General features: G+C 40.0%; 1 protein-coding gene across 5 annotated transcripts in view; it reads left to right on the top strand.

Annotated features, from left to right (window-relative positions):
- Positions 1-25117, top strand: part of EYA3 (EYA transcriptional coactivator and phosphatase 3) — a 94447-nt gene that overhangs the window by 30232 nt on the left and 39098 nt on the right. For 2 of the 5 annotated variants that reach the window (XM_007522420.3, XM_016187844.2), the window contains exons 2-6: positions 828-927; positions 4909-4952; positions 10863-10942; positions 19315-19381; positions 21902-22038. In XM_007522420.3, coding sequence (XP_007522482.1) covers positions 895-927; positions 4909-4952; positions 10863-10942; positions 19315-19381; positions 21902-22038 — 361 coding nt within the window. In that variant the 5' untranslated portion in view covers positions 828-894. Of the gene's footprint in view, positions 1-823; positions 928-4908; positions 4953-10862; positions 10943-19314; positions 19382-21901; positions 22039-25117 lie in introns of those variants that run through there. The other 3 variants (XM_060205660.1, XM_016187843.2, XM_060205661.1) reach the window with 2 other exon arrangements.

Below are 25117 nucleotides of genomic sequence, written 5' to 3'. Positions count from 1 at the left end.
TGATTTTTCAAGTTTGTCCTATTTAAAGTGATTCTGTGTGTCTGTGTTAATGGTTATGTAAATGTTCCACATTAAAGCAGGTTAGATGTTATCATAAATTACTGACTTACTAGACTACTTTTTGTCAATTTTAATGTAACCCTAATCCTTAAAAAATTGTTTCAGGGGGTGGGCGGTGGTGCAGCAGGTCGAGCACACATGGCGCAAAGCACAAGGACTGGCGCAAGGGTCCCGGTTCGAGCCCCTGGCTCCCCACCTTCAGGGGAGTCGCTTCACAGGGGGTGAAGCAAGCCTGCAGGTGTCTCTCTTAATATCCACCTCTCTGTCTTTCCTCTCTCCATTTCTCTCTGTCTTATCCAGCAACGACATCAATAATAACAACAACAATAATAACCACAACAACAATTAAAAAAAAACGAGGGCAACAAAAGGGAAAAAATAGCCTCCAGGAGCAGTGGATTCATGGTGCAGGCACCGAGCCCCAGCAATAACCCTGGAGGCCAAAAAAACAAATTATTTCAGTTATGAGTACATGTCTGTCACTGTAAAATGCTTAGTACATTGGGCACTATAACACCGTGTTTTAAGTACACAGAAGCGGCCCCACGTGTTGACTTCTGCAAGGTATTCCAAAGCCATTGTGTATACCTATTTTGACTTGGTGCTGCATGTCAATTCTGAAAAGCCACGTGCAAGTTTGAGATCTTGTGATTAGAACTCACGTAGAAAGCATGGAGTAACAAAATATTTTAAAATTATTCTGTGATGGCCTCAATGATAATGATTTAAGAGTATATAAAGCTTTGAACCCCACTCTTTTCAGACAGATTGTGAAGACTGCTGAAGACGATTTACAATCCAGCCACATAGTATAACAAAGAAATATTGATCCTCATGGAAGAAGAACAAGACTTACCAGAGCAACCAGTAAGTATTTCCTTTGACAATTTAAAACTGCTGGTAGAAAAGCTAACCTTAAGATATTTAAAATGTTGTGCAGTTAACTTGCAAATTAAAAATAAAAGTAAGGGCTGTAATACTTACCTTCTCAGAAAACAATGTTTTTTATAAATTTATAATTTGCTAATTTATTGATGCATGCTTAGGAGTCTACTTTGAAAATTCAGCATTGCAAAATAAGTATTCTGTTTCTAAATGTCCTTTTAAAAAATAACAATGATTATTCTTACAGTTTTCAGAAAATAAAAAAGGCATCTATCAAATAGTAACCACATTTCTGTCAGTAGTTTTATCTTTATTTAAATCCCCTGACTGACTTGATGTTTTTAAAGTAGTAGTTGAAGAAAGTATAATTTGACCACTACTAGCTAATTCTTAAAAGCATGTAAGATTTAGAGACTAGGTTGAATTTTTAATTTCTGTAAATGTTTAAATATTAAATAAAAATCATTTTAAATGTCCCCAAGAGATATGTGCTTATTGCCTTGCCATAGCTTCCTCTTGTTTTGCCTAAGTGCTTTTTGGTCTGTAGCGTTTAGAAACTGAAGGCGATGATGATCTCCCTTAAGATGCTTTTATGTTAAAGGCTCTTTTCCTCTTTGTCTTGATTTTCTTTTCCTGAAATTAGATAAATACTGATTCAGTTTGCTATCTTGATTGACCCTCTTGCATTTCATATTAAGATAAAATGTATTATTTACATTTGCCTTTTTCTCTTTTAATTTATTTTATTGTTGTTGTTGTTGTTGTTGCTGCTGCTGAGATGCTACTGCTTTGAGCTTACTTTTTCAGATGACAGAGGGGGAGAGGGAAAACACTAAGGCTTTTTCCCAATGCAGTGGGGACTAGGTTGAACCCTGGTTGCATGCATAACAAAACAGGCAGCCTCCTAGGCGAGCTGTCTTGCCAGCCCTCATATTTACCTTTCTTAATGAAAATTCACTTAGAAAAATTTGAAGAACGTAATACAGTTTAATTTTCATGCTCTAGTGTATATTTTAAGTCACAGAAGAATGAGTACCAGATTTCATTAAAGTAATAAAGCCCACCAATATTCATTTTTAAATGATGCCCTGTAATAATACAATGTTATTTTTATATAAAAGCCTGAAGTTTTTTTTATCTTTTCCTCATGTTGAGAAATGAATACTGGGGGCTGGGTGGTGGCACACCTGGTTGAGCGCACACATTACAGTACACGAGGAGCCAGGTTCAAGCCTCTGGTCCCCACCTGCAGGGGGAAAGCTTTGCGAGTGGTGACACAGTGCTGCAGGTGTCTTTTCTTTCTCTCTCCCTACCGTCTCAATTTTTTTACATAAGTAAAGGGAATAATTTTTTTTTTTTTAAAGAAGGCCTTGAACCTGGGTCCTCACGCAGTACTGCTGCCCGCGAGCTGAACTTCTCTCTCCGTGATAAGTGTCTGCATCCCGCCACTTTTTCTTTTCTTCTGTTCGTGCTGTTTTCCTTCTCTTCTCTTTTCCCTTTTTTCCTATCTTCTTTCTTTCCTTTTTTCTTTCTTCTTCTCTTTCCTTCCTTTCTGAATCCGAAATACCACTCTTTCTCCATTTATGATGCTCATTTTTATGTTGATTTCATACCAGGACCTTACCGCTTAAGAGTGACTTTTTCAGATAAGGAGACAGAGACAGGGAGAGAGGAAGAGAGACAGAGAGACACATACAGCTCTGCTTCACCACTTGTGAAGCTTTCCCCCTGTATTTGGGGGCCAGTGGTTTGACCCTGGGTCCTTGTGCAGTGTAGCATTTGTGCTCTACCAGGTGTGCCGCCACTTAGCCCAGGTTCCCTCTCTGATAGTAACAGAGCGAGAAGGAAAAGAAGCCATCGTACCAGAGCACCCTTCAGTGCACTAGGGCTGAGCTCAAACTTGCTTCATGAATGCGGCAGAGCAGCACATTGAGCTGTTTGGCTACTCCTAAAGTTAATTAGGGGAGGGAGGGCGAAGGGGAGAGAGAGAGAGAGGGAGGGAGTTGGAAGCACTGTGAAAAGAAGGAAATACATTAGTAATGTTAACCGTTGATCTTCCACTTACAGATTCTTGAACTGTTTCAGTGGAAATGCTTTCAATCAGAAGATATTAGAAAAGATGGAATATAGAAAATACCAATACAGTTGTGTGAAGACTATGCTTTAATTAATGGTATCCTGATTAAAACTTATCCTTTAGGGGGCCGGGTGGTAGCGCAGTGGGTTAAGTGCACATGGCATAAGGTGTAAGGATCCTGGTTCGAGCCCCTGGCTCCCCACTTTCAGAGGGGTCACTTCATGGCCAGTAAAGCAGGTCTGCAGGTGTCTGTCTTTCTCTCCCCCTCTCTGTCTACCTCTCCTCTCTCAGTTTCTCTCTGTCCTATCCAACAACAGCAGTGGCAACAATAATAATAACAACAATGCAACAAGGGCAAAAAATATACATTCTTCTTTTTTGACATACAATTTCAACTAAAGACATTCTTGTTGAGTAAATGAGTTGATAATATGTAAACTGCCAGACTAAAAGCTTTTATTAATTTAGAGGGCTGGACAGTAGCGCAGCGGATTAAGCGTACATGTCGCGAAACACAAGGGCCGGCATAAGGATCCCAGTTTGATCCCCCAGCTCCCCACCTGCAGGGGAGTCGATTTGCAAACAGTGAAGCAGGTCTGCAGGTGTCTATCTTTCTCTCCCTTTCTCTCTTCTCTCTATTTCTTTCTGTCATATCCAACAACAATGACAGCTATGACAACAAGAACAACTACATGGGCAACAACAACAACAACAAAAGGGAAAAGTGGCCTCCAGGAACAGTGGATTTGTAGTGCAGGCACCTCACCCCAGCGATAACCCTGGAGGCAAAATAAAATTTAAAAAAATTTAATTTATTAATGTTAGGAATGGGAGGGGAGAGAGAAAGAACCAGACATCACTCTGGTACATGTGCTGCTGGGGATTAAACTCAGGACCTCAGGCTTGAGAGTCCAATCCTTTATCCACTGTGTCACCTCCTGGATCACCTACCTTAAGTCTTAAAAATACTATTTTCAGTGGTGGCACACCTAGTTAGGTACACACATTACAGTACACAAGGACCTGGGTTTAAGCCCCTGGTCCCCACCTGCAGAGGGAAAGCTTCATGAGTGGTGAAGCCGGGATGCAGGTGTCTCTCTGTCTCTCTCACTTTTCTCTCTCGATTTCTCTCTGTCTCTATCCAATAAATAAGTAAATACAAATATTTTAAAATATACTGTTTTCATTTCAAAAAGGAAAAGTAACCTGGGGCTCAGAGGACCCAGGTTTAATCCCCCATAAGCCAGAGTTGAGCAGTGCTCTGAGCTTTCTGTTTTCTTTCTCTCTGTAGCTCTCTTTCATTAAAATAACTAAACATCTTGTAAGAGTAGTCAGGAGAGGGAGTCGGGCGGTAGCGCAGCGGGTTAAGCGCACGTGGCACAAAGCGCAGGGACCGGCGTAAGGATCCCAGTTTAAGCCCCCAGCTCCTCACCTGCAGGGGAGTCGCTTCACAGGTGGTGAAGCAGGTCTGCAGGTGTCTGTCTTTCTCCTTCTCTGTCTTCCCCTCCTCTCTCCATTTCTCTCTGTCCTATCCAACAATGACGACATCAATGAAGGCCCAGGTTCTAACCCCCAGACACCACATATTAGTACCATGCAAAGGGAAAGCTTCATGAGGGTGAAGCATATAGCAGTGATGCCTATCCTCCTCTGTCTCTCACTGTCTCACTCCCTGTCTTTCACTTTTTTTCACCTCTGGAAATGAGTCTGCCAGGAGCCATGAAATCCTGCAGGGGCAAGACTCCAGGGGCCAGGCGTTGGTGCACTCGATAGGGCACATATGTTACAATATACAAGAACCCAGGTTCAAGCCCCTGGTCTCCACCTGCAGGGGGAAAGCTTCACAAGTAGTGAACATTGATATTTTCATGTATTTATTGTTGCAGGTGAAAAAAGCTAAGATGCAGGAATCAGGAGAGCAAACCTTAAGGTATGTAAAGCTGAATTTTTAAATTAGTGATTGACTTATTTTTTCACATGTTAATTAGTATATGGGCTTGACCTGGGTTGATTATTGTCTTTTTAGTTCTTAGCATCAATCCTTGTGTGTTTTGGTTTAGAATAAAAGAATCCTCTTGTTGCCACCCTCTCTTATCCCAGAACTACCACTTTAGCCACAGACTTTCTTGCTGTGTATTTCCAGCTAATAAACAATGACCACATTTTTCAGTGTTAACCAGTGAACCCTCAGAAAAGGGTTTCAGTGTCCACATTATGCTTTTTAAGTCATAGAATCTTACTGTAGCTAGTCTCTTACAAGGCTTCCCTAGACTCTTCTACTTTTTTCTTTTGCTATACTTACCTGCAAAACCACAACCATGGTTAAGCCAAATTATCCACTATTCTTATTGTCAATCACCTGAATGTTGAAAGAAAAACACAAAACTATACTGACTGGTCTCAGTTTCCAGTTGTGGTTGCATAGCAAACACAAACACGTTTGGTGCTCCAGCTAACCCTCCTGGTGTGTTTTCTTTCGCATTGTCTGAAAATTGAGTTCTCTTTTTGCTTTCTCCCTATTTTCTCCTCTTTTCTTCTCTGTTTAGTCTACTCCCATTCACTCGGAGATCTTACTACCTAATTCAGATTTAGAAGCAACTGAGTAACAACTGCCTACTATGCTGGTTGTCAAATCTGTCCACTTGCCTGCTTTTCTTTTTTGTTAGTTTTGTTTTTAATCTTTATTTATTGAATAGAGACAGCCAGAAATTGAGAGGGGCGGGGAGATAGAGAGACAGAGACACCTGCAGCACTGCTTCACCACTCTCAAAGCATTCCCCCTATAGGTGGGGACTGGGAGCCCGAACTCACGTCTTTTCACATTATAATGTGCACTCACCCAGGTGCACCACCACCCAGCCCCCCTCCACAATATTTTCTGCTACCTTTTCCTCTGAGCATAATTACCTTTTCTGAAGCTGACCTCTTCAATTGTACTACAGAACCTACCACCTTTCTCTCTTCCTGAAATTAGCTGTTCTCTCTCCTTCAGTAATGTGTTGTAATAAAATAAACATCATGTATAAGTTACTATTTCAGCCACTTGAATTAAATAATTTAGTAATGTAGTGACAGTAAGTACATGTACAGTGTTGTGCAGTCATCACCGCTACTACTTCCAGAACTTTTGGCATCTTCTCAAAACAAGACTATACTCATAAGAATATCTCTCTCCATTTCTTCCATCTCCTATGTCCCAGCCACCACTTAATATGATATCTCTGATTTTAACAGGATATTCTAAGTACCTAGTATAAGTGGGATCAGACAGTATCTTCGGTGACTGACTTGTTTTGCTTAGAATAATGGCATCAAGATTCATCACTCTGTAGCATGTGCCAGAGTTACCTTTTAAAAACTGAATAATGGGAGTCGGGCGGTAGCCGCAGTGGGTTAAGCGCAGGTGGCGCAAAGCGCAAGGACTGGCGTAAGGATCCCAGTTCGAGCCCCAGCTCCCCACCTGCAGGGGAGTCGTTTCACAGGTGGTGAAGCAGGTCTCTCCCCCTCTCTGTCTTCCCCTCCTCTCTCCATTTCTCTCTGTCCTAGCCAACAACAGTGACATCAATAATAACTACAACAATAAAACAAGGACAACAAAAGGGAATAAATAAATATTAAAAAATTAAAAATAAAAAAACTGAATAATATTCCATTGTGTGTCTGTACCACATTTTGTTTATTCACCCATCTCTTGATTGTATTGATTAATATGTAGAATGAAAATATACTTGTGATACTTTATGGAGTTTGGGTGTTTCTATTCTTTCTTGGTGGATTTCTATTTTAGAGTACCCTTTTTCATCATGTACATAATAACTACTAAGCAAAATTAGTAGTTACTGAAAAAAATTAGTAGTTACTGTATTTGAGACTAAGCTTTCTATTTAAGATAGATACAGAAATTGAGGAGGAAGGGAGGGGGGAGGGGGAGGGAGAGAGAGAGAGACCTGCAGCACTGCTTCACCTCTGCATGTCAGGGTTGGGGACTTGAGCCTGGGTTCTTGTGCAGTGTAACATGTGCACTTAACTGGGTGCACCACCACCCGGCCCTGAGACTTCGTTTTCTAGAGATGATAATTTTTAAATATTTCACCACTGATACTCTGTCAACATGTAAGAGATTATGCTATAATAAGATTTTTGGGATATAAAAATTTTAGAAATTCATCTTTTATAGATGAGACCATACAAAGCTGTCTTCTAAGAAATTAGGGCCGACAAGTAGTATTACATTAGTGGGTAAACAATGAACTGCTGACATATCCAGATACACAGAAAACAAACCAGTCATTGTAGTTAGAAATAGGAAGCTCTTATCCAATTTTACACCCTTGTGATAGGAATTCTTTCTTAAGCTGACATGAGATAGAACCCGGAAGTCTACATTTTTGCCAGCCATTCAGGTAATTGTAATCAACAGAACAATTTGTTACTCTTACCCTTTAATTCCCACAGTACATTTTGGTTATTAAAACATCAAGTACTAGTCCCAAAACACAGGCATTTGAGAAAATAGATAAAAATAAACTTTTCATGAGGATTTAGCTTTACAAATTAGTTGCATCTGAGGAACTTATTTTGAACATTCAGAATATACCAGGGAAGAAAAAAACAAAAACTTTTTTATGGCTGTGGAGCCAGCATAATGGTTATGCAAGAGACGTCATGCCTGAGGCTCCTGAATTCCCAGTTCATACCTGCTTCACTATAACCAGAGCTGAGCTGTGTTCTGGTAAGAAAAGAAAAAGAAAGAAAGAAAGAAAGAAAGGGAGGGAGGGAGGGAGAGGAAGGAAGGAAGGAAGGAAGGATGGAGGGAAGGAAAACTTCTTAGTGTTATATTTGACTGTTAGCAGTAGTATGAGAGCTTTAAAAATTTGGGTGCAGGTCGGGGGTAGGCACCATAATGGTTAGCAAAGAGACTCTCATTCCTGAAGCTCCAAAGTTCCGGGTTTAATCCTCACCACCATCATCGTAAGCCAAAAGTTGATCAGTGATCTGGTTTAAAAAAAAAAAACGAGGGCTATGATCTTTTAAAATATATAAATGACATTTCTCAATTTTTTTCCTATATGAAAACTATTTTTGAGTTGGGAGAGACAGCATAATGTTTATTCAAAGAGACTCTCATGCTTGAGATTCTGAGGTCTCATATTCATTCCTAAGCCAGAGCTGAGCTCTGGTTAAAAAATAAATAAATGAAAGTAAACTAACCCTTTATTAGTCAATCTTATCTTCCAGATATATATATATATATATATATATATATATGTAGTTTCTGAAAGAGCTTTCTCTACTCCTTAGAGTGAAGAACAATAAAAGAGATTTCTGTTGGGAGTCGGGCAGTAGCACAGCGGGTTAAGCACACGTGGCACAAAGCGCAAGCACTTGCTGGTTCGAGCCCCCGGCTCCCCACCTGCAAGGGAGTCGCTTCACAGGCGGTGAAGCAGGTCTGCAGGTGTCTTTATCTTTCTCTCCTCCTCTGTCTTCCCCTCCTCTCTCCATTTCTCTCTGTCCTAGCCAACAATGATGGCAACAATAATAATTACAGTAATAAGACAATAAATTTTGTTATATTTTTTTAAAAATTGTTATATTTTAAAGTTTTGTTATATTTAAAAATATAGGGGCCGGGTGGTGGCGCACCTGGTTAAGTGCATGTATTACAATGTGCAATGACCCAGGTTCGAGCCCCCGGTCCCCACCTGCAGGGGGAAAGCTTTACAAGTGGTGACGCAGGTCTGCAGGTGTCTCTCTGTCTCTCTCCCTCTTTATCACCCCCTTCCCTCTGGATTTCTGGCTGTCTCTATCCAATAAATAAAGATAATTGAAAAATAAATAAATAAATATATATATATATATTTCTTTCTAAGAAGTATATGTGTGTAATAGATGTGTGGCTTAGGAAGTTGTAGTGTAGTAATACTAGTTATAGTACGTTTAACTCAAATCTCTACTCTAAGTATTTATTTATTTAATGAGTAGAGCCAAAGAGAGATTGAAAGGGAAGGAGAGATATAAAGGGAGAGAGAAAGATACCTGCTTCACTGCTCACGAAATTTTCCCCCTGCAGGTAGGGGCCAGGAACTTGATCTCAGGTTCTTGCACACTGTAACAGGTGTGCTCACCCAGCCCCCCATCTTAAATACTTTTTACTAGTCCTTTTAACAGTCTGAAGAGTTAGATTCTTTTTTTTCTTTATTGAGGGGATTAATTGTTTACAGTCAGTAGTAAAATACAGTAGTTGATACATGTGTGACAGTTTTCAGTTTTCCACATAACAATTTAACCACCTCTGGGTCCTCCTCTGCCATCTTGTTCCAGGACTTGAACACTCCCCCCAACCCCAGAGTCCTTTACACGTTTAAATTCTACTATTATTCCTCTTGACATTTGGAGGAACTAGGGCACAAAGAAGCTCAGTGACTTGCCCAAAGTCATAAAAACTAGTCACTAGCAGAATAGAATGCGAATTGGGGCTGGGTGGTTGGTGCACCCCGTAAAGCACATATTACCAGGTTTCCAGGGCAAGAACCTGCTTCAGTCTCCTGGCCCCCACCTGCAAGGGGGACGCTTCATAAATGGCGGAGCAGTGATCTGCAAGCATCTCTCATTCTGCCAGTCTCTCTCCTCTACTTTTCTCTGTCTCTCACCCTTTAAAAAAAGAGGGTGATGCAGGGAATGGTGGAGCTATGCAGGCACTGAGCCAAAGTGATAACCATGGTGTCAAAAAGAAGAGGAGAGATAATCAAGCAGTCTGGCCCAAGAATTTGCACTCCAATGCATTATGGCATACTGGTAGTTGAAGGGATAAGTGAAAGGTAGAGTATAAGGCTAAAAAGAAGAGGGCATATTTTGAGAAGTGAAACAGTAATCATTCCAGAATTTCAGTGAGACGTTTTCTTTTTTTTTTTCTTGAGATTTTTTTCTGACATTGAAGTATCTTGATGCAGTAATGATTTAGTCTCCTGGTTTACATATTTTTTTAATAATTTCTCTTCATTTCCCAGATTAGTTATTAAAATATTTTTAGTGTTCATCCTAATAAGTAAAAACACTTTAATTGGGAGAGAAGAGAAATTCAGTGGAATGAAGCATTATGTACTTCATAACTCCTTTTGAAGCAAGAATGTATAGTTTGGGAAAACTTAACAATTATAAGAGATTTTGCCTGAAATCAAATATTTCTACTTTCCTGTGGCACCTTGGAGAACAGAACAATTTAAGTGTTGTGGAGTTTTTCTTTTACCACATTCTTTTTTTTTATTTAATTTTTTAAAAAATTTATTTTATTTATTCCCTTTTGTTGCCCTTGTTGTTTTTTATTGTTGTAGTTATTATTGTTGTTGTCGTTGTTGGATAGAACAGAGAGAAATGGAGAGAGGAGGGGAAGACAGAGAGGAGGAGAGAAAGATAGACACCTGCAGACCTGCTTCACTGCCTGTGAAGCGACTCCCCTGCAGGTGGGGAGCCGGGGTTCGAACCGGGATCCTTATGCCGGTCCTTGCGCTTTGCGCCACCTGCGCTTAGCCCGCTGCACCACAGCCCGACTCCCCACCACATTCTTTTTTAAAAAATATTGATTAGCCTGTGACTTAGATATAAATTTTGAGTGCTGTGAAAATGGGGTTTAGGGATATGAAAAAGATTAGTGGAATGCTGAAGACATTAACCCTGACTTTGTTTCTTCAGGTAACTATTCAAAACCAAGAATAAGTATATCAGGAAAAAGAATTACTTTGCCTCTAACTTATATAGCCTAGGAAAAGATGAACTTGACTTCATTGTTTTTAGCAATGCAGAAATTAATTAGGAGCTAATATATCCATTTTGGTTCTCCCAGTCAAGTAAGCAACCCTGAAGCCAGTGATCAGAAACCTGAAACTTCAAGCCTTGCTTCAAACCTTACCATGTCAGAGGAAAGTAAGTACCAAATTCTGTGTATGATGGAAGAGGTATTCCTATAACAAGATGATGCTATTCCCTTATACTTCACCTCACTATCTTGTTTGTCTGAGAGTACTCAGAAGGCTTTCTTTTCCACATGTCTATCCACCTTCTGCTATCCTGTAAGCTTTATTGATGTGTTAGCTGAGGAACAAAAACATACGGAGCCCACTCATTCAAGAAGTTTGAATATTCTAAAGATAATAGTGCCCTTCTCAGATTCAGAAACTAATTGGAGAACTAATTTAGGATGGTTCCCGAGACTACTTGATATTTTTCACCTTTCTTAATAACCAAATGATTTTATCTTTCAATCTGATCATTAAAAGAAAAGCAATCCCCCAAGAGCCCAAAACTGATACTGAGCCAGAGGGAGATCCAGCTCAGTTAGATACACTTCCCACTTACCTGCACCCTCCTTTAGAACTGTTATATTCTTGTATTAGAGAAAAAAAAAACTGTAGTTTTCCACCTCTTTCTCTGCATGTGTGTGCATGCAGACTTTTTGTAGTATACCCATTTGCTAGCTCCCAGCACCTTGCCCCAGACTCCCTTCACTGGGAAAAATAGTCTTGCTTGAAATTAAATATCCGTACTCTTTCATATTTTTCCACGTGCCTTGACAAGAATAGGGCTGGAGAAGTAGTTCAGTAAAACACCCACTTTGTATGCACGAAGACTGGTTCAGTCTTTAGCACCACATAAGAACAAGTAAAACAGGTTCCTTGGGGGACAGTGTATTAGAGTAAATGTTGGACTGGCAAGCATGAGGTCCTGAGTTCAATCTCCAGTGTCATGTGCTGTGGTTCTCTTTATTTCTCTTTTTCTTTTCCGTTTTTAAGGTTATTTATTTTCTTAAGATGATTGTACTTGGAAGTTGAGAGATAGCTCACCCAGTAGACCCAAATGCAAGCTCCTGGTCACAGCATGAGATCAGCCTCAAAAAGGAAGCTTCATGAGCAGTGGAAAGATGCTGTAGTATCTCTTTTCTTCTTGCCCTCTATCTGGGGAAGAAAAGAAAAAGTTCTGTGGGAATGGTGGAGTCACACAGACACAAAACCACAGGAAAACTTTGGCATGGGGGTCAGGGGAGCATGATTACCTTGTGTTTTCCGTTTATTAGAAGAGACTTTACTGAAAAAGTTTTACCTTGGGACTGAGAGATACCTCACCCATGGGAGCACATACTTTGCCATGTACAAAGACCTGGGTTTGAGCTCTTCTCATATCCGTAAGAACAAAGGAAACTTTATAAATGGTGTAGCAGTTATGTTTTATCTGTACTGTTTTCTCTCTTTTTCTGTCTGAAGAAAAGGAAAATAAATAACCCACTAGGTTTGGTGAAACTGCAGGTTCGAAGCTCCAGGGCCCTCTCCCCATATAGATGCTATTTTTTTAAACCCTGAATTATATATATTTTTTTCTCAAAGGTACTATTCTAGTGGTTCTGAGAATTTAACATACTCGGGAATCATCTGAAGGGCTTATGCATAGTGTAGAATTCCAGGCTCATCTTCAGAGATCATCACTCACTATATCTGATGTGAGTGGAAATCTGTACTTAGGAACTTAGCTAGATGACTCTGATGTATATGGGAAACTGATCTAATCAATGAAAAAGAAAAGAATTTCCTCTATTTTTTTTTAAATACCTTTATTTATTTATTGGATAGAGACAGACAGAAATTGAGAAGGAAGGGGGTGTTAAAGAGGGAGGGAGACAGAGAGACACCTGCAGCCCTGCTTCACCACTCGCAAAGCTTTCCCCCTGCCGGGGGGACCAGGGGCTCAAACCCATGTCCTTGCACATTGTAACATGCGCGCTCAACCAGGTGCACCACCACCCGGCCCTCCTCTAATTTTTTTAAGTGTCCTATTTATTCCCCAGGAAATAAGGCCTGTTCCTTACTGACTTCAGGATCAGGAAATAAATTGAGTTTTCCTGCTTCTTCTGAATCATTTTTCTTCCATATTTTCCAAAACTGTATTCCTATGGCTCAGCAGGTAGAGCACAAACATTACATTTATGAGACACCAGGTTTAATCCATGATTCTCTCGTTAAGTAAATCTTTATATATATACTATGTCACTTTAAAGTTTATATCTCCCCCTATCTTTATTTCTGATTGAATTCCTACTAATTTTGCTTTTTAGAGACTAAGTCTTCTGGTTTCTTTCTCCACCCAAAGTTATCATTATTAGTGACTTCAGCCTCCATGTACACACACAGGAGATGGTGCAGTTGCTAGAGCCGTGGACATAGTAAGCATGAGATCCTGAGCTCTGTCTCCTGCATCACATGTGCCAGAGTGGTGCTCTAGGCTGCCCCCCTACCCCCCAAGTAAATAAGTGCATCTGAAATCTTCAGTCACATTCATGTAGATGACTACTTAGTGCACATCATGTCTTTCCATCGATATATCATAGACCTAGATTTATTATTTTTTTTATTATCTTTATTGCCTGAGATAGCTAGAAATTGAGAGGAAGGGGAAATAGGGAGAGAGGGGCTGGTCCTGCGTTTTGCGCCATGTGCACTTAACCCACTGTGCTACTGCCCCACTCCCTTCTTTTTTATAGTACTCACCCCCCCCTCACACCTCAGAGGACCCCTCCCCTCCCCTTTCTATTCTTTTCTTTTCTCTTCTCTTCTCTTCTCTTCTCTTCTCTTCTCTTCTCTTCTCTTCTCTTCTCTTCTCTTCTCTTCTCTTCTCTTCTCTTCTCTTCTTTTCTTTCTTACCAGAGCACTGCTTAGCTCTGTTTTATGGCAGTATGGGAAACTGAACCTGGGACTTTGGACCCTCAAACATCAAACTCTCTTTGCATAACCATTATGCTATCTACTCCCACCCATTTCTTTCCTTTCTAATGTGTGACATTCTCATAGGTGTGAAACAGTATTTCATTATTGTCTTTATTTGCATTTCCTAATAATTAGTGACTGACCAATTTTTTATATGACTGTTAGTCATTAGGCTATCTTTTTTACTGAAATTTCTGTCCATGTCAGACAGGAAAATCTTCATACCAATAATCCTGCTATGTTTGTACCTGTTTTCTTGTTTCTCCCGTTCCAGAGTGGAAATAGTATTCTTGCTCCTGTTAAGGACAAAGCCTTTTATTGTGTTTTATATTATATTCCTACTCACTTCCTACAAACACTTTGGTACTGTAGTTACCATAATGTCATCATTTTGCATCATCAGGTCCTTCTACCTTCTTGCTTTTTTTTTTTTTTTTTTTTTTGGCCTCCACGGTTATTTCTGGGGCTTGGTGCCTGCACTACGAATCCACTGCTTGCTCCTGGAGGCTATTTTTCCCTTTTCTTGCCCTTGTTGTTATTACTGTCGTTGTTGTACAAGGACAGAGAGAAATCAAGAAAGGAAGGGAAAACAGAGAGGGAAAGAGAAACAGACACCTGCAGACCTGCTTCACTACCTGTGAAGTGACCCCCCTACAGGTGGGGAGTAGGAGACTTGAACCGGGGTCCTTACACTGTTCCTTGTGCTTCGCACCATGTACGCTTAACCTGCTGCACCACCGCCTGACCCCCTTCTTTTTAAAAATTTTATTTATTTATTACTGAATAGAGAAAGAAATTGAGAGGGGAGTGGGGGAGATAGAGAGGAAGAGAGACAAAGAAACACCCTGCTTCACCACTTGTGAAGCTTTCCTCCTGTAGGTGGGGACCAGGGCCTTGAACCTGGGTCCTTGTGCACTATAATGTGTGTGCTGAACTAGTTGCACCACTGCTTGGCCCCTCCTCCTAACTTCTTGCTTCCTTCTTCCTTCTTTCTTCTTCCTTTTTCTTCCTTATTTTTTTTTCTAGTATTTTTTTTCTTTTGCCCCAGGCCTTTATGCCTGCATGAATACTGCTCCCAATGAATTCTTTCTTTTTTTTTTTTCCCCAAATAGAGACAGGGAGAAGGAGAGAAATCACAGTACTGTTCCACTATTTGTGGAATCCCTTGGTGCATGCATGGTTCTCTCATATGCCAGAGGCTTGAACCTGGGTCCTTGTCCATGGTAAAGTGTGTACTCTACTGAATGAGCTAGCTCACAACCCAGAAATTATTTTAAAGACATAAGACACTTAAGAAGCCCGTCTAGACAGTTAATTGATTTCCTTATAAATGGGAAGCAAGTTCTTGAATAGTTTGAGAATCTGGTACCAGGTCTTTGTTGTAACTGTAACATGGACTAAAATAGTGCCTAATAAATAGGACTATCTCTCAAACTTGAGTTGAATACTTCTAGATTTATTCCAGGTGATACTAGGGGGGCCAGAACTTTACAACAGATATTCTTTTTTTTTTTTTAAGATTTTATTTATTCATGAGAAAGGAGGAGCGAGAGAAAGAACCAGACACATCACTCTGGTACATGTGCTCCTGGGGATTGAATTCAGGCCCCCATGCTTGAGAGTCCAGTGCTTTATCCACTGCACCACCTCCCGGACCACAACAACAGATATTCTAAATGCAGGAAATCAAGGGGTATAAGAGGACATTTGTTGAGAAAGTCTCTATTTATTTCATGGTTCATCAAATCATCATATCACTTTCTCATATTTTTCATACAAACTTAAAGCCTTTATTACTACAAAGCTGAAAGGAATAGTAGAGTGGAACCAACCTTACATCTTTTCTGCTGGTGATTATACAAGGTGGTTGCAAAGTTTTATAATAAAATTGGGTATTAAACTGAATTTGTCTTTCTGCAAGTCATTTTGATGGCTTTTAACTTGACTAGGTAAAGCACCCAGAAAGTGAATAAGCTATAGAAGTATAAGTTAGTTTCCTAAATAAGAGTCTTGCTTTTTAAAGTTTGCCTATGAGCACAGCTGAGACTTTAGGAGGTTGTTGCATCTGTTCAAATAAAGTGACTTTTCGACTAGTGCTGGGTGATGGTAAAGAGCAGTCAATGCCAGCCTTCATCTCTTTCCCGTATCTCAAACATTCATCTTTTACTGTTTCTAAAGATTTTTAAACCCATTATTAGAGAATGAGAGATTATCTACTACATAGTCTTTCTTAATTTCTTTTTTTTTTTTTACGCAATGCAATGCCTTTATTGATCAGAGACAACACACACACACACATATATATATCTTTAACCAGAAGTTGCAAGTGGGAAAAGGAAATGGCTAGGAGAGGTGGTGGAGAAAAGAGCGCAAAGGTAGAAAGCTTCCATAGCAACTGTTGCGATGGTTCTAACCAGTGGGATTAACCAATACCCTGCAGGTAGGGCAGGTCTCAGGCAAAACAATGATTATGTAAATAGATCACAGCATCAGAGCAGGGGGCTGCCCGACATCTCCCCCTTTCTTTTTATCTGATGGCCACAGCATCAGGAATGCAGGGTGTTTTGTGAGGCAGGGAGTCTGATAGGACGAGGCACACCTTTGTCCCTCCTTGCTCAGCCTCTCGGTAGAGAGAAAGACTAACAGGATTGAGACACTCCTCAGCTTCAAGCCCTGCCAAGCTCTACCACATCCTCACAATTTCCCGACATCTCCCTCTTTCTTAATGGCATGTATAAAAGGGTCAATGTCTGTAAAAGACTCCATTTCTGTCAGGGGAATAGCAGTGTAGGGGTGAACAGAAACCTTTATCATGCAGGCGTTTTTTAAAAGAACTGGAATAAGACATGGAGGAACAAGTAGGAGTTCAAGAGCCAGTGTGATGTCAAGGGGAGGCCTGGTGGGCGAAAAGAGGCATTTCTTACCTCAAAGGGCGTTTCCTGCCTCTGGGGGTAGGGCCTAACAGGCGAAGGGGGCATGACCTGCCAAGCGAGAAGGGGCTGTTTGGTGTTGTATAGTCCCAAGAAAGTTGGCTGCAAAGTCCATGGACTGCTGTGGGTCAGTCTTTGAGAAACCCAGCAGCATAAAGGGAAGCTGTTTAAAGTTGTGTAAAGTGTCTAAGAGGTGTACCAGTAAGTCCTATAGAAGCGTCAATCCAATGCCAACAACCAGGGGAAGAAATGCCAGGGGATGAAAAGCTGCACATCTGTCTCGATGGGGGAAGGACAGCCACTGGAACTTTGCTTCTCTGTAGAGAGTGAGCTGAAACTGCCAAAAGGTGACATGTGAAGCAGAAGCAGGAAGGGCAGACAGCGATCGGCAAGAGAAAGACAGTAAGAAAGTTCTGTCCTGGGAGTTGGGCGGTAGTGCAGCGGGTTAAGCGCACGTGGCGCAAAGCGCAAGGACTGGCTGGTGTGAGGATCCCGGTTCAAGCCCCCAGCTCCCCACCTGCAAGGGAGTCACTTCACAAGCGGTGAAGCAGGTCTGCAGGTGTCTGTCTTTCTCTCTCTCTCTCTCTGTCTTCCCCATCCTCTCTCCATTTCTCTTTGTCCTATCCAACAACAAGAACACCAATCATAACTACAACAACAAGGGCAACAAAAGGGAATAAATAATAAATAAATATTTAAAAAAAAAAAAAAGAAAGAAAGTTCTGTCCTTGGAGTCTGTGAATCAGGTTCTTCAGATCATATCAGGTCACATCATTGGTTGGGGGGGAGGGGGCTGTACTTTTGGGCAATGTCAGAGGACAGGGGTCCAAATGGATTTCTGGGGATTCTGTATGAGCAGATGCTTCTTCATGTGAAGGCTTGACAAAGCTGTAATCGCTTACTTGTGAAGAAAAAGCTTGTAACAAATTTAAAAGTTTACTATAATTGATAACTTGATGATTATAATTGGTTTAAGGACCTTTATAATTTTGGAAGTCCTTTCTAGTATGATTTTAAGGTTGTTTAAACAGTTTAAGTTCAATAAAATGTGGAAAGGTACATAGAAGAACCATTGTTGGAAGCCTCAAGCACAAGAATCGTTAGCATAACCATTTTGTGATCTATCATTCACCTAGGCTGGTTCTACCTCCTTAATTGAGAAGGTATATGAGAGCTTTACATATCAACAGCATCTTCTCTACCTTTTGTCACACCCATTTAAGATGGAGACACACCCTAGGTGTGTGCAGGTTCTTCAGAACAGATTTAGTTGAAATATATTGATTTTTAACTAATTTTTACCTTAGACTTTAAACAAACTCAGAGAGTTAGAGAGTTAACATATGTTAGTGACTTTTTTTTCTTTTTAACCAGAGCACTGCTCAGCTCTGGCTTATGGTGGCGCAGGGGATTGAACCTGGGACTTTAGAGCCTCAGGCATGAGAGTTTCTTTGCATAACCATTATGCTATCTCCCCCGCCCATACTCATACAGTTTTCAAGATTAAACGTTTCACATTTATACCAAAACGTAAAAAAAAAAAAAAAAATCAAAAGAGAAAAAAAAATTAGGATTGTTTCTGGATGTCTCCAGAAATCATGGCTGCGTCCAGCTTCTATATATATATATATATATATATATATATATATATATATATATATATATATATATAATTAAGTTTCAGAGTACTCAGAGCAAAATGGGTCGTACAAAAATTCAGTCATTCAGCTCACTCACAAAACATAGCTGAAAGCAGAGGGGGCAGACAGCAAGTTTAAGATATTCAGAGAGAGCGAGGGAGGAAGAGAGAAATGGTAGGGAGGTTTTGGTTTTGGGCTCTATGAACCAGATTATTCAGATCCCACTATGTTGCATTATGAGTTCCGGAGGGTGTCCTACTTCAAAAAGGGCCTCAAAATCCCAGTTAGGCTGGTTCTGACTGTTCCTGCGGGATTGCTGCAGACACCCATTCCCAAAAATGGCTTCCCATAGAAGAAAGAATCGAGTCAGGAGGGTAGAACTAACCAGTTGTCTCCATTCTTGGGGACTGCCAAGGTTCTGGAGAAGGCCCTGCAAGTTAGAGTCACCCTTCTCTGCGGGAGACACGGGAGGCGCCCCCCCCACCCCCACGCATCTCCCAAGCTCTAAGATCATGGGCATGAGGAACCAAGGTGTGGCCCAGAGCAAAATGTCCCAGAGATAGAAAACCTGTCTCATGAAAAAAGTGTAGAGGGTTTGGGAAACCTCTTCATAAGGAGGAAGGTCGCCCATGGCGGAGGGGTCTCAGAAAAATAATAATGGGGAAAAAAGAATCACAGTGCCTTTGTAAAACACAAGGCTGCAGAAACCCAAGGCCGTATACTTATCTGGGTCACCTTCCTACGCCTGCCGCTTTTGTGGAGCCAGTGGGCCCGCGTTCAGGCGCCAGAATGCCGGGCTAGCTTTGCCAGAAAGAGAGAGAGAGAGGAGGAACTTGTGGCGGAGCAGGAACGCAGTATTCAGGTTGTATTCTGTTCTTAGTTTTTTGAAAGACTATATAATGAAATATGCAATTTTTTTTTCATTTATTTTTTGGAATGCTCTAACTTCTTACTTGGTGCTTTCTTTCTTTCAGTTATGGCATGTACTGATTACATCCCTCGCTCATCCAATGATTATACCTCACAAATGTATTCTGCAAAGTAAGTTGCATAGTTGTTTCAAAAAACTATGTTCTATTTCTTTGTTCATTATAGTATTTAACTTACTTTAAATTCTGTTATTCCATCTACTTTGATTTCTTTCTTCCTTTTAAATATAAAATCTGTGTAACATCCTTTTTGGAAAATAGCTTCTTGGAATATATGATTATTACCCATGTACTTAATCTAAATGAACAGACACTGAAAATGCCTGATCAAAACATATTACTAACTCTGATCATTTTCTTTCCTTGTCAGTAAAAATAGCTCAGACCAGCCTAAGACTCGAGACTTCTCATCCTAAGCTATGTTCAGTTTCTTGATTTAGTAAAGTCCTTGAAGGAAAATCAGATTTCTTGAAGTTAGGCAGGTTTACTGGGTCACTAAGAGGCAACTTTTTGAATTTTTTTTTTCCCCCTCCAGGGTTATTGCTGGGCTTGGTGCCTGCACCATGAATCCACCGCTCCTGGAGGCCATTTTTTTTTCCCCCTTTTGTTGCCCTTGTTGTAGCTTCGTTGTGGTTATTATTATTGCCCTTGTTGACGCAATTCGTTGTTGGATAGGACAGAGAGAAATGGAGAGAGGAGGGGAAGACAGAGAAGGGGAGAGAAAGACAGACACCTGCAGACCTGCTTCACCGCCTGTGAAGCGATTCCCCTGCAGGTGGGAGCCATGGGCTCGAACCGGGATCCTTACGCCTGTCCCTGCGCTTTGCGCCACATGCACTTAACCCCACTGCGCCACCGCCCGACCCCCAACTTTTTGAATTTTTAAGGGATAAGGTCAGCATTTGGACCCACCAACTTTCTCATCTCCCAGATAAGTAGAAGGTAGAAGCAGAGCAGTGTGCATGCCAAGCTTCTGATAGGCACTGGTAGTGTCCCTGCATGTCCAGATACATGCGCTCTGTTAAACTAGAATATATTCTCCATGTGTTTACATAAGAATGAAACAAAGAAACTGATAACAAATTGATGCCTCCAGGACTATTTCTTAAAATGCAGTTTCCCCCTTTTTGTGTCTATTTACACCTTTTGAATTTTGTATTAAGGACTAGAGAGGCAGGAGGGTCTTTTTGCACAGCCAGTAAGCTGTCTTCCCCTACCCTGGATATTACAGTCTTTAATATCTAAATTAAGTCTTTTTAGTCACTAATGTTTTAAATCATTTTTATGAGACTTGAGTAACTCCAACCAGAGCTGTTTTTGGTCTCAAATGTGGCATTAAAGATAAAAAATTTCTTTTTTTTTCAATCTTTCTAATTTTATCTCTTAGAATTACTAAGACATGAATATGTTACATATTCCAAATTCTTTCATTAAAAATATTTGCATTACTGCTACATTTAAAACATTAGGTAAGCCATCTATCTTAATTCAGATTAATTCTCCTTACCATTTATCTGAACTATTATATTACCTTTTTTAAGTTGACCTCTTTTTAGTTCACCTCTCTCAATCTATTTTCCATAGCAGTGTCAGGTTAATTTTTATTAAACAACTCTGATCTGGTCTCTCTTAACAGTCTCTGTGACTCCCAATTATTTCATATGTGTCTGCATTCTTCTAGATAGTTATTATTGGTCTTTGATATATCTATCTCTTTAAATATTTATTTTCCCTTAATCTGCTTTTCTTAATATCTATGTTACTTGCAAACTGAAGTCTATGTAAACTTCCTCTGTACTTTTGCCAGAATATTTCTTTTTCCTTAGAACACTCTCCCATGTTCTGCACATTCTGTCTGATTAGCTCACATATCACTTCTTTATACTTTCTTTAATTTTCCTCTTCCCCAAAGCTGGAAAAAAGTCATTTAACTATTGCATTGTAAGTATGATGTAACAAAAAAGACTTTAATGTCTGAGGCTCTGCAGTCCTAGGTTCAGTCCCTATCACCACCATAAACCAGAGCTGAATAAGTGCTCTCTACATCAGGCTCAACCTGACGCTGTCGACTGGCTATGGAAGAAGGGCAAACGCTAGAAGAAGAAGGGATGGGGGGGGGGGGGGCATAAATCAGCAGATCCTATAACTGATATCTAAAGACTCAGTGCATAAAATATAGGACCATCTAATGGCATGAATTAAATGACCAGGTTATCCAGCTGATCTGAAAACACAGAAGAATCACTGCTGAGTTCATATCCTCAGCTAAGTCTAATGTGGTCAGTAACCAAATAGTAGTAATAATGCTCTGAGTTAAATATCAGTGAGGAAATTTTGAATCCTATCTGAGCATTCTCAGATTTTAATTGATTATCTGAGTACAAATGTTTATAAAATGATAATTGGGCCTTAGGAGGATATTGTAAAGTGCAAAACTTTCCATAAAATTAATCCTTAGGTAGGTGATAGAACCTTAGAAGGAGAAAATAATCCTATTTTTCTGACAGTAAAATACTTTATATAGAAGGTTAGCCTCCTCATTGTGGCGTCTTTGGTGTAGTGGTATTATTTCCCCTCTTTCTCACTAATAAAATAAATCACATATAATGTTTGTTTTCTTGAACTTTTCTAGACCTTATGCACATATCCTCTCAGTTCCTGTTTCTGAAACTACTTACCCTGGGCAAACTCAGTACCAGACACTACAACAGTCTCAACCCTATGCTGTCTACCCTCAGGCAACCCAAACTTACGGACTACCTCCTTTTGGTAAGGCATTTATTGTAGGCAGAGTATAAAATTGATTGTATCCCTAAGAGACTTTGATCTTTCCTCAAAAAGCAAACATAGCTGATCAGAAGCTGAGAGGTGGATTGTCCATTGCTATTGATTTGACTTACTTTAATCCAGAACATGGTACCATAGTTAAGCAAACATTGTAAATATATTGTGAAATGGCCAGTTTCTTACTAAATTAAGTAAACAATATTCAAATAGAATATGCCTTATGGCTTTCTTTTTTTATTTTAGTATCTCTCTCTTAACCTCCCTATCTGCCTCAACTCTGATCAGCTGTTGACTCTGCTGAAGGAATCATCTTTTAGTATAGGAAATAGTTACATTTTCTGTACCACAGACATAGAGTTTTATTTTGGTTTTAGATACCTTGGACATGAACTATAAATTAGAACAATTTACTGGAACTCAATTTGAGTTTCTCTGCACACTTAATATTTGTGCTGATTTCTCTCTGTATATGTAAAATAATAGATACTTGCAGTGTGTTTTATTTTTTTCTGTACTAGAAGTGATGTCATAAAGTTGAGAGAATACTGCATTATTTAAAAATATGCACTATGTTAATTTAATTATAGCTATGTAGCCTTTGCTGAATCAAGTTGGGAATTAGAAAAAATCTAAACAGATTGCCACAGATTCTGAATATATTAGTGTTGCCTGCTTTTGATTTCTATTTTCCTATTTCTTGGCCTATCAACTAGTCTTTTGATATAGTTTTGGCTCTCTTGAGACTTACTATCTTTCCTTGGCTTCTACTAGTACAAAAAACAAAAATGGGGTTAAGCTTAATGAGTAGTCCTTTTGGAAACAAAACTCTTTGCAAATATGCTTCACTTTAAGTAATATATGAGACTTACTGGTGAGAGGTTTAGGTTAGAATAATTAAATGATAGCTTTGGCATTCAGAATTTTTAGAGATGTTTGTGGTAGTTTTTAAAGTAAGTGTATTTTTTTTAATTGATTAATAATGATCAACAAGACTATAGGGTAAGAGGGGTACAGTTCCTACCGCCAGAATTCAGTATCCTGTACCCACCATTGGAAGCTTTCCTATTCTTTATCCCTCTGGGCGTATGGGCCCACAATCATTATGGGGCACAGAAGGTTTGAAAGGTCTGGCTTCAGTAATTGCTTCTCTGCTGGACATGGGCACTGGCTGATCAATCCATACTTCCAGCCTGTTCCTGTCTTTCCCTAGTGGGGCAGAGCTCTGGAGAGATTGGATTCCAGGACACATTGGTGAGGTCATCTGCCCAGGGAAGTCAAATTGGTGTCATGGTAGCATTTGCAACTTGGTGGCTGAAAAGCATTAAGATCTAAAGCAGAACGAATTGTTTAATAATCAGGGACCTAAAGGTAAGAATATAGCAAGTGAAATTTCGGGTCTCCATTTTGGAAAAAGCTAGTAGGTCTATTTTAGGTATATTCCAAGGGGCCCGTGACTTTACTAATTTTTGTCTGAGCCTGATAACTAACATGCAGGTGGGCTAAAGGGGAGATGGTGTCAGAGTTGAAGATAGGACTAGAAAGCTGGGTTAGAGCAGAGAATAGCTCCCAAATATGATGAAAGTATATAAATACTGTTAACTGTAAACTTCATTGATTTGATCTGAGGCCATATTCAGCCATGGAGCCTGTGTAACCTCTGCATCCCTGTAGGTCTGAGCTTGCATTCTTGGTCACATCTAGGAACATTCTAAGCTACACTCATCTCAAGACTTGTCTTCCTTGAGTTGGAGAGTATGTTGACCCAGCCACCCTTTAAAAGACATTTTATTTTTTAAAAAAATTATTAGTGTGAGTCAGCACAACAGGTTAAGTGCATGTGGCACAAAGCGCAAGGACCGGTCTAAGGGTCCTGGTTCGAGCCCCCAGCTCCCTAACTGCAGGGAAGTTGCTTCACAAGAGTGAAGCAGGTCTGCAGGTGTCTTATCTTTCTCTCCTCCTCTCTGTCTTCCTCTCCTCTCTCCATTTCTCTCTGTCCTATCTAACAATGATGATATCAATAACAACAACAATAATAATAATAATAACTACAACAACAATGAAAAAACAGGACAAGAGGGAATATAAATAAATATAAAGATAATCATTTAAAATAAAAAAGTTATTAGTGATTAATAATGATTAACAAGATTATAATATAACGGGTACAATTCCATACAGCTCCCACCACCAGAGTTCTGTGTCCCATCCCTTCCACCGGAAGCTTCCCTATTTATCCCTCTGGGAGTATGGACCAAAATTCATTAAAGACTTTTTTTCATTTTTTCATTAAAGACTTTGTTGTTGTTGTTGCATAGAAAGGACAGAGAGAAACTGAGGGAAGAGAGAGGGGAAGAGAAGCAACCCCCCATAGGGGAGGAGCCAGGGGCTCAAACTGGGATCCTTGCACTTTGTACTATGTGCGCTTAAACCTGTGTGCTACCGCCCAGCCCCCAAGACATTTTCTTATGTTCTAACATATTTAACATGTTCACTTAAATATAGTAAAACACATTTTCTTTTTGTAAAGACTGGTAAATTTAGTCATCTTAATTTTGAATATAAACACTCAAACTAGGATAGCTAGTTTGCTATTTTATTTCACGTGTAAAACGTCAGAAAATCTCATTGTAATATCACCTAGTATCTTATTGAGTACTTACTCTGCCAAGCAGTGTGCTAATAATAAGTACTTCATAACTTTATTAAATCCTCAAAACAATCCTAGTGAGTAAGTAGTAACGTTGTCATCTTTTTATAGCAATAGATGAAAAGACTGAGATTTGGAAGGATCAGGTAGCTAGCCCAAGGTCACAATTAGTAAAAGTCTGAGATTAGACTTTAACTCAAGTCTGTTTGAACACATAACTGCTTATGTCTTTATAAAAAAAGATGGTTTAAGGGAGTCGGGTGGTAGCGCAGCGGGTTAAGTGCAGGTGGCGCAAAGCACAAGGACTGGAGGAAGGATCCCGGTTCGAGCCCCTGGCTCCCCACCTGCAGGGGAGTCACTTCACAGGCAGTGAAGCAGGTCTGCAGGTGTCTGTCTTTCTCTTTCCCTCCTCTC

This window comes from Erinaceus europaeus, chromosome 13 (genome assembly GCF_950295315.1).
Source record: "Erinaceus europaeus chromosome 13, mEriEur2.1, whole genome shotgun sequence".
In the NCBI taxonomy this organism is placed as follows: Eukaryota; Metazoa; Chordata; class Mammalia; order Eulipotyphla; family Erinaceidae; genus Erinaceus; species Erinaceus europaeus.
The sequence above is the reverse complement of the archived record's forward strand: the minus strand, read 5'-3'. Positions and strand labels throughout refer to the sequence as shown.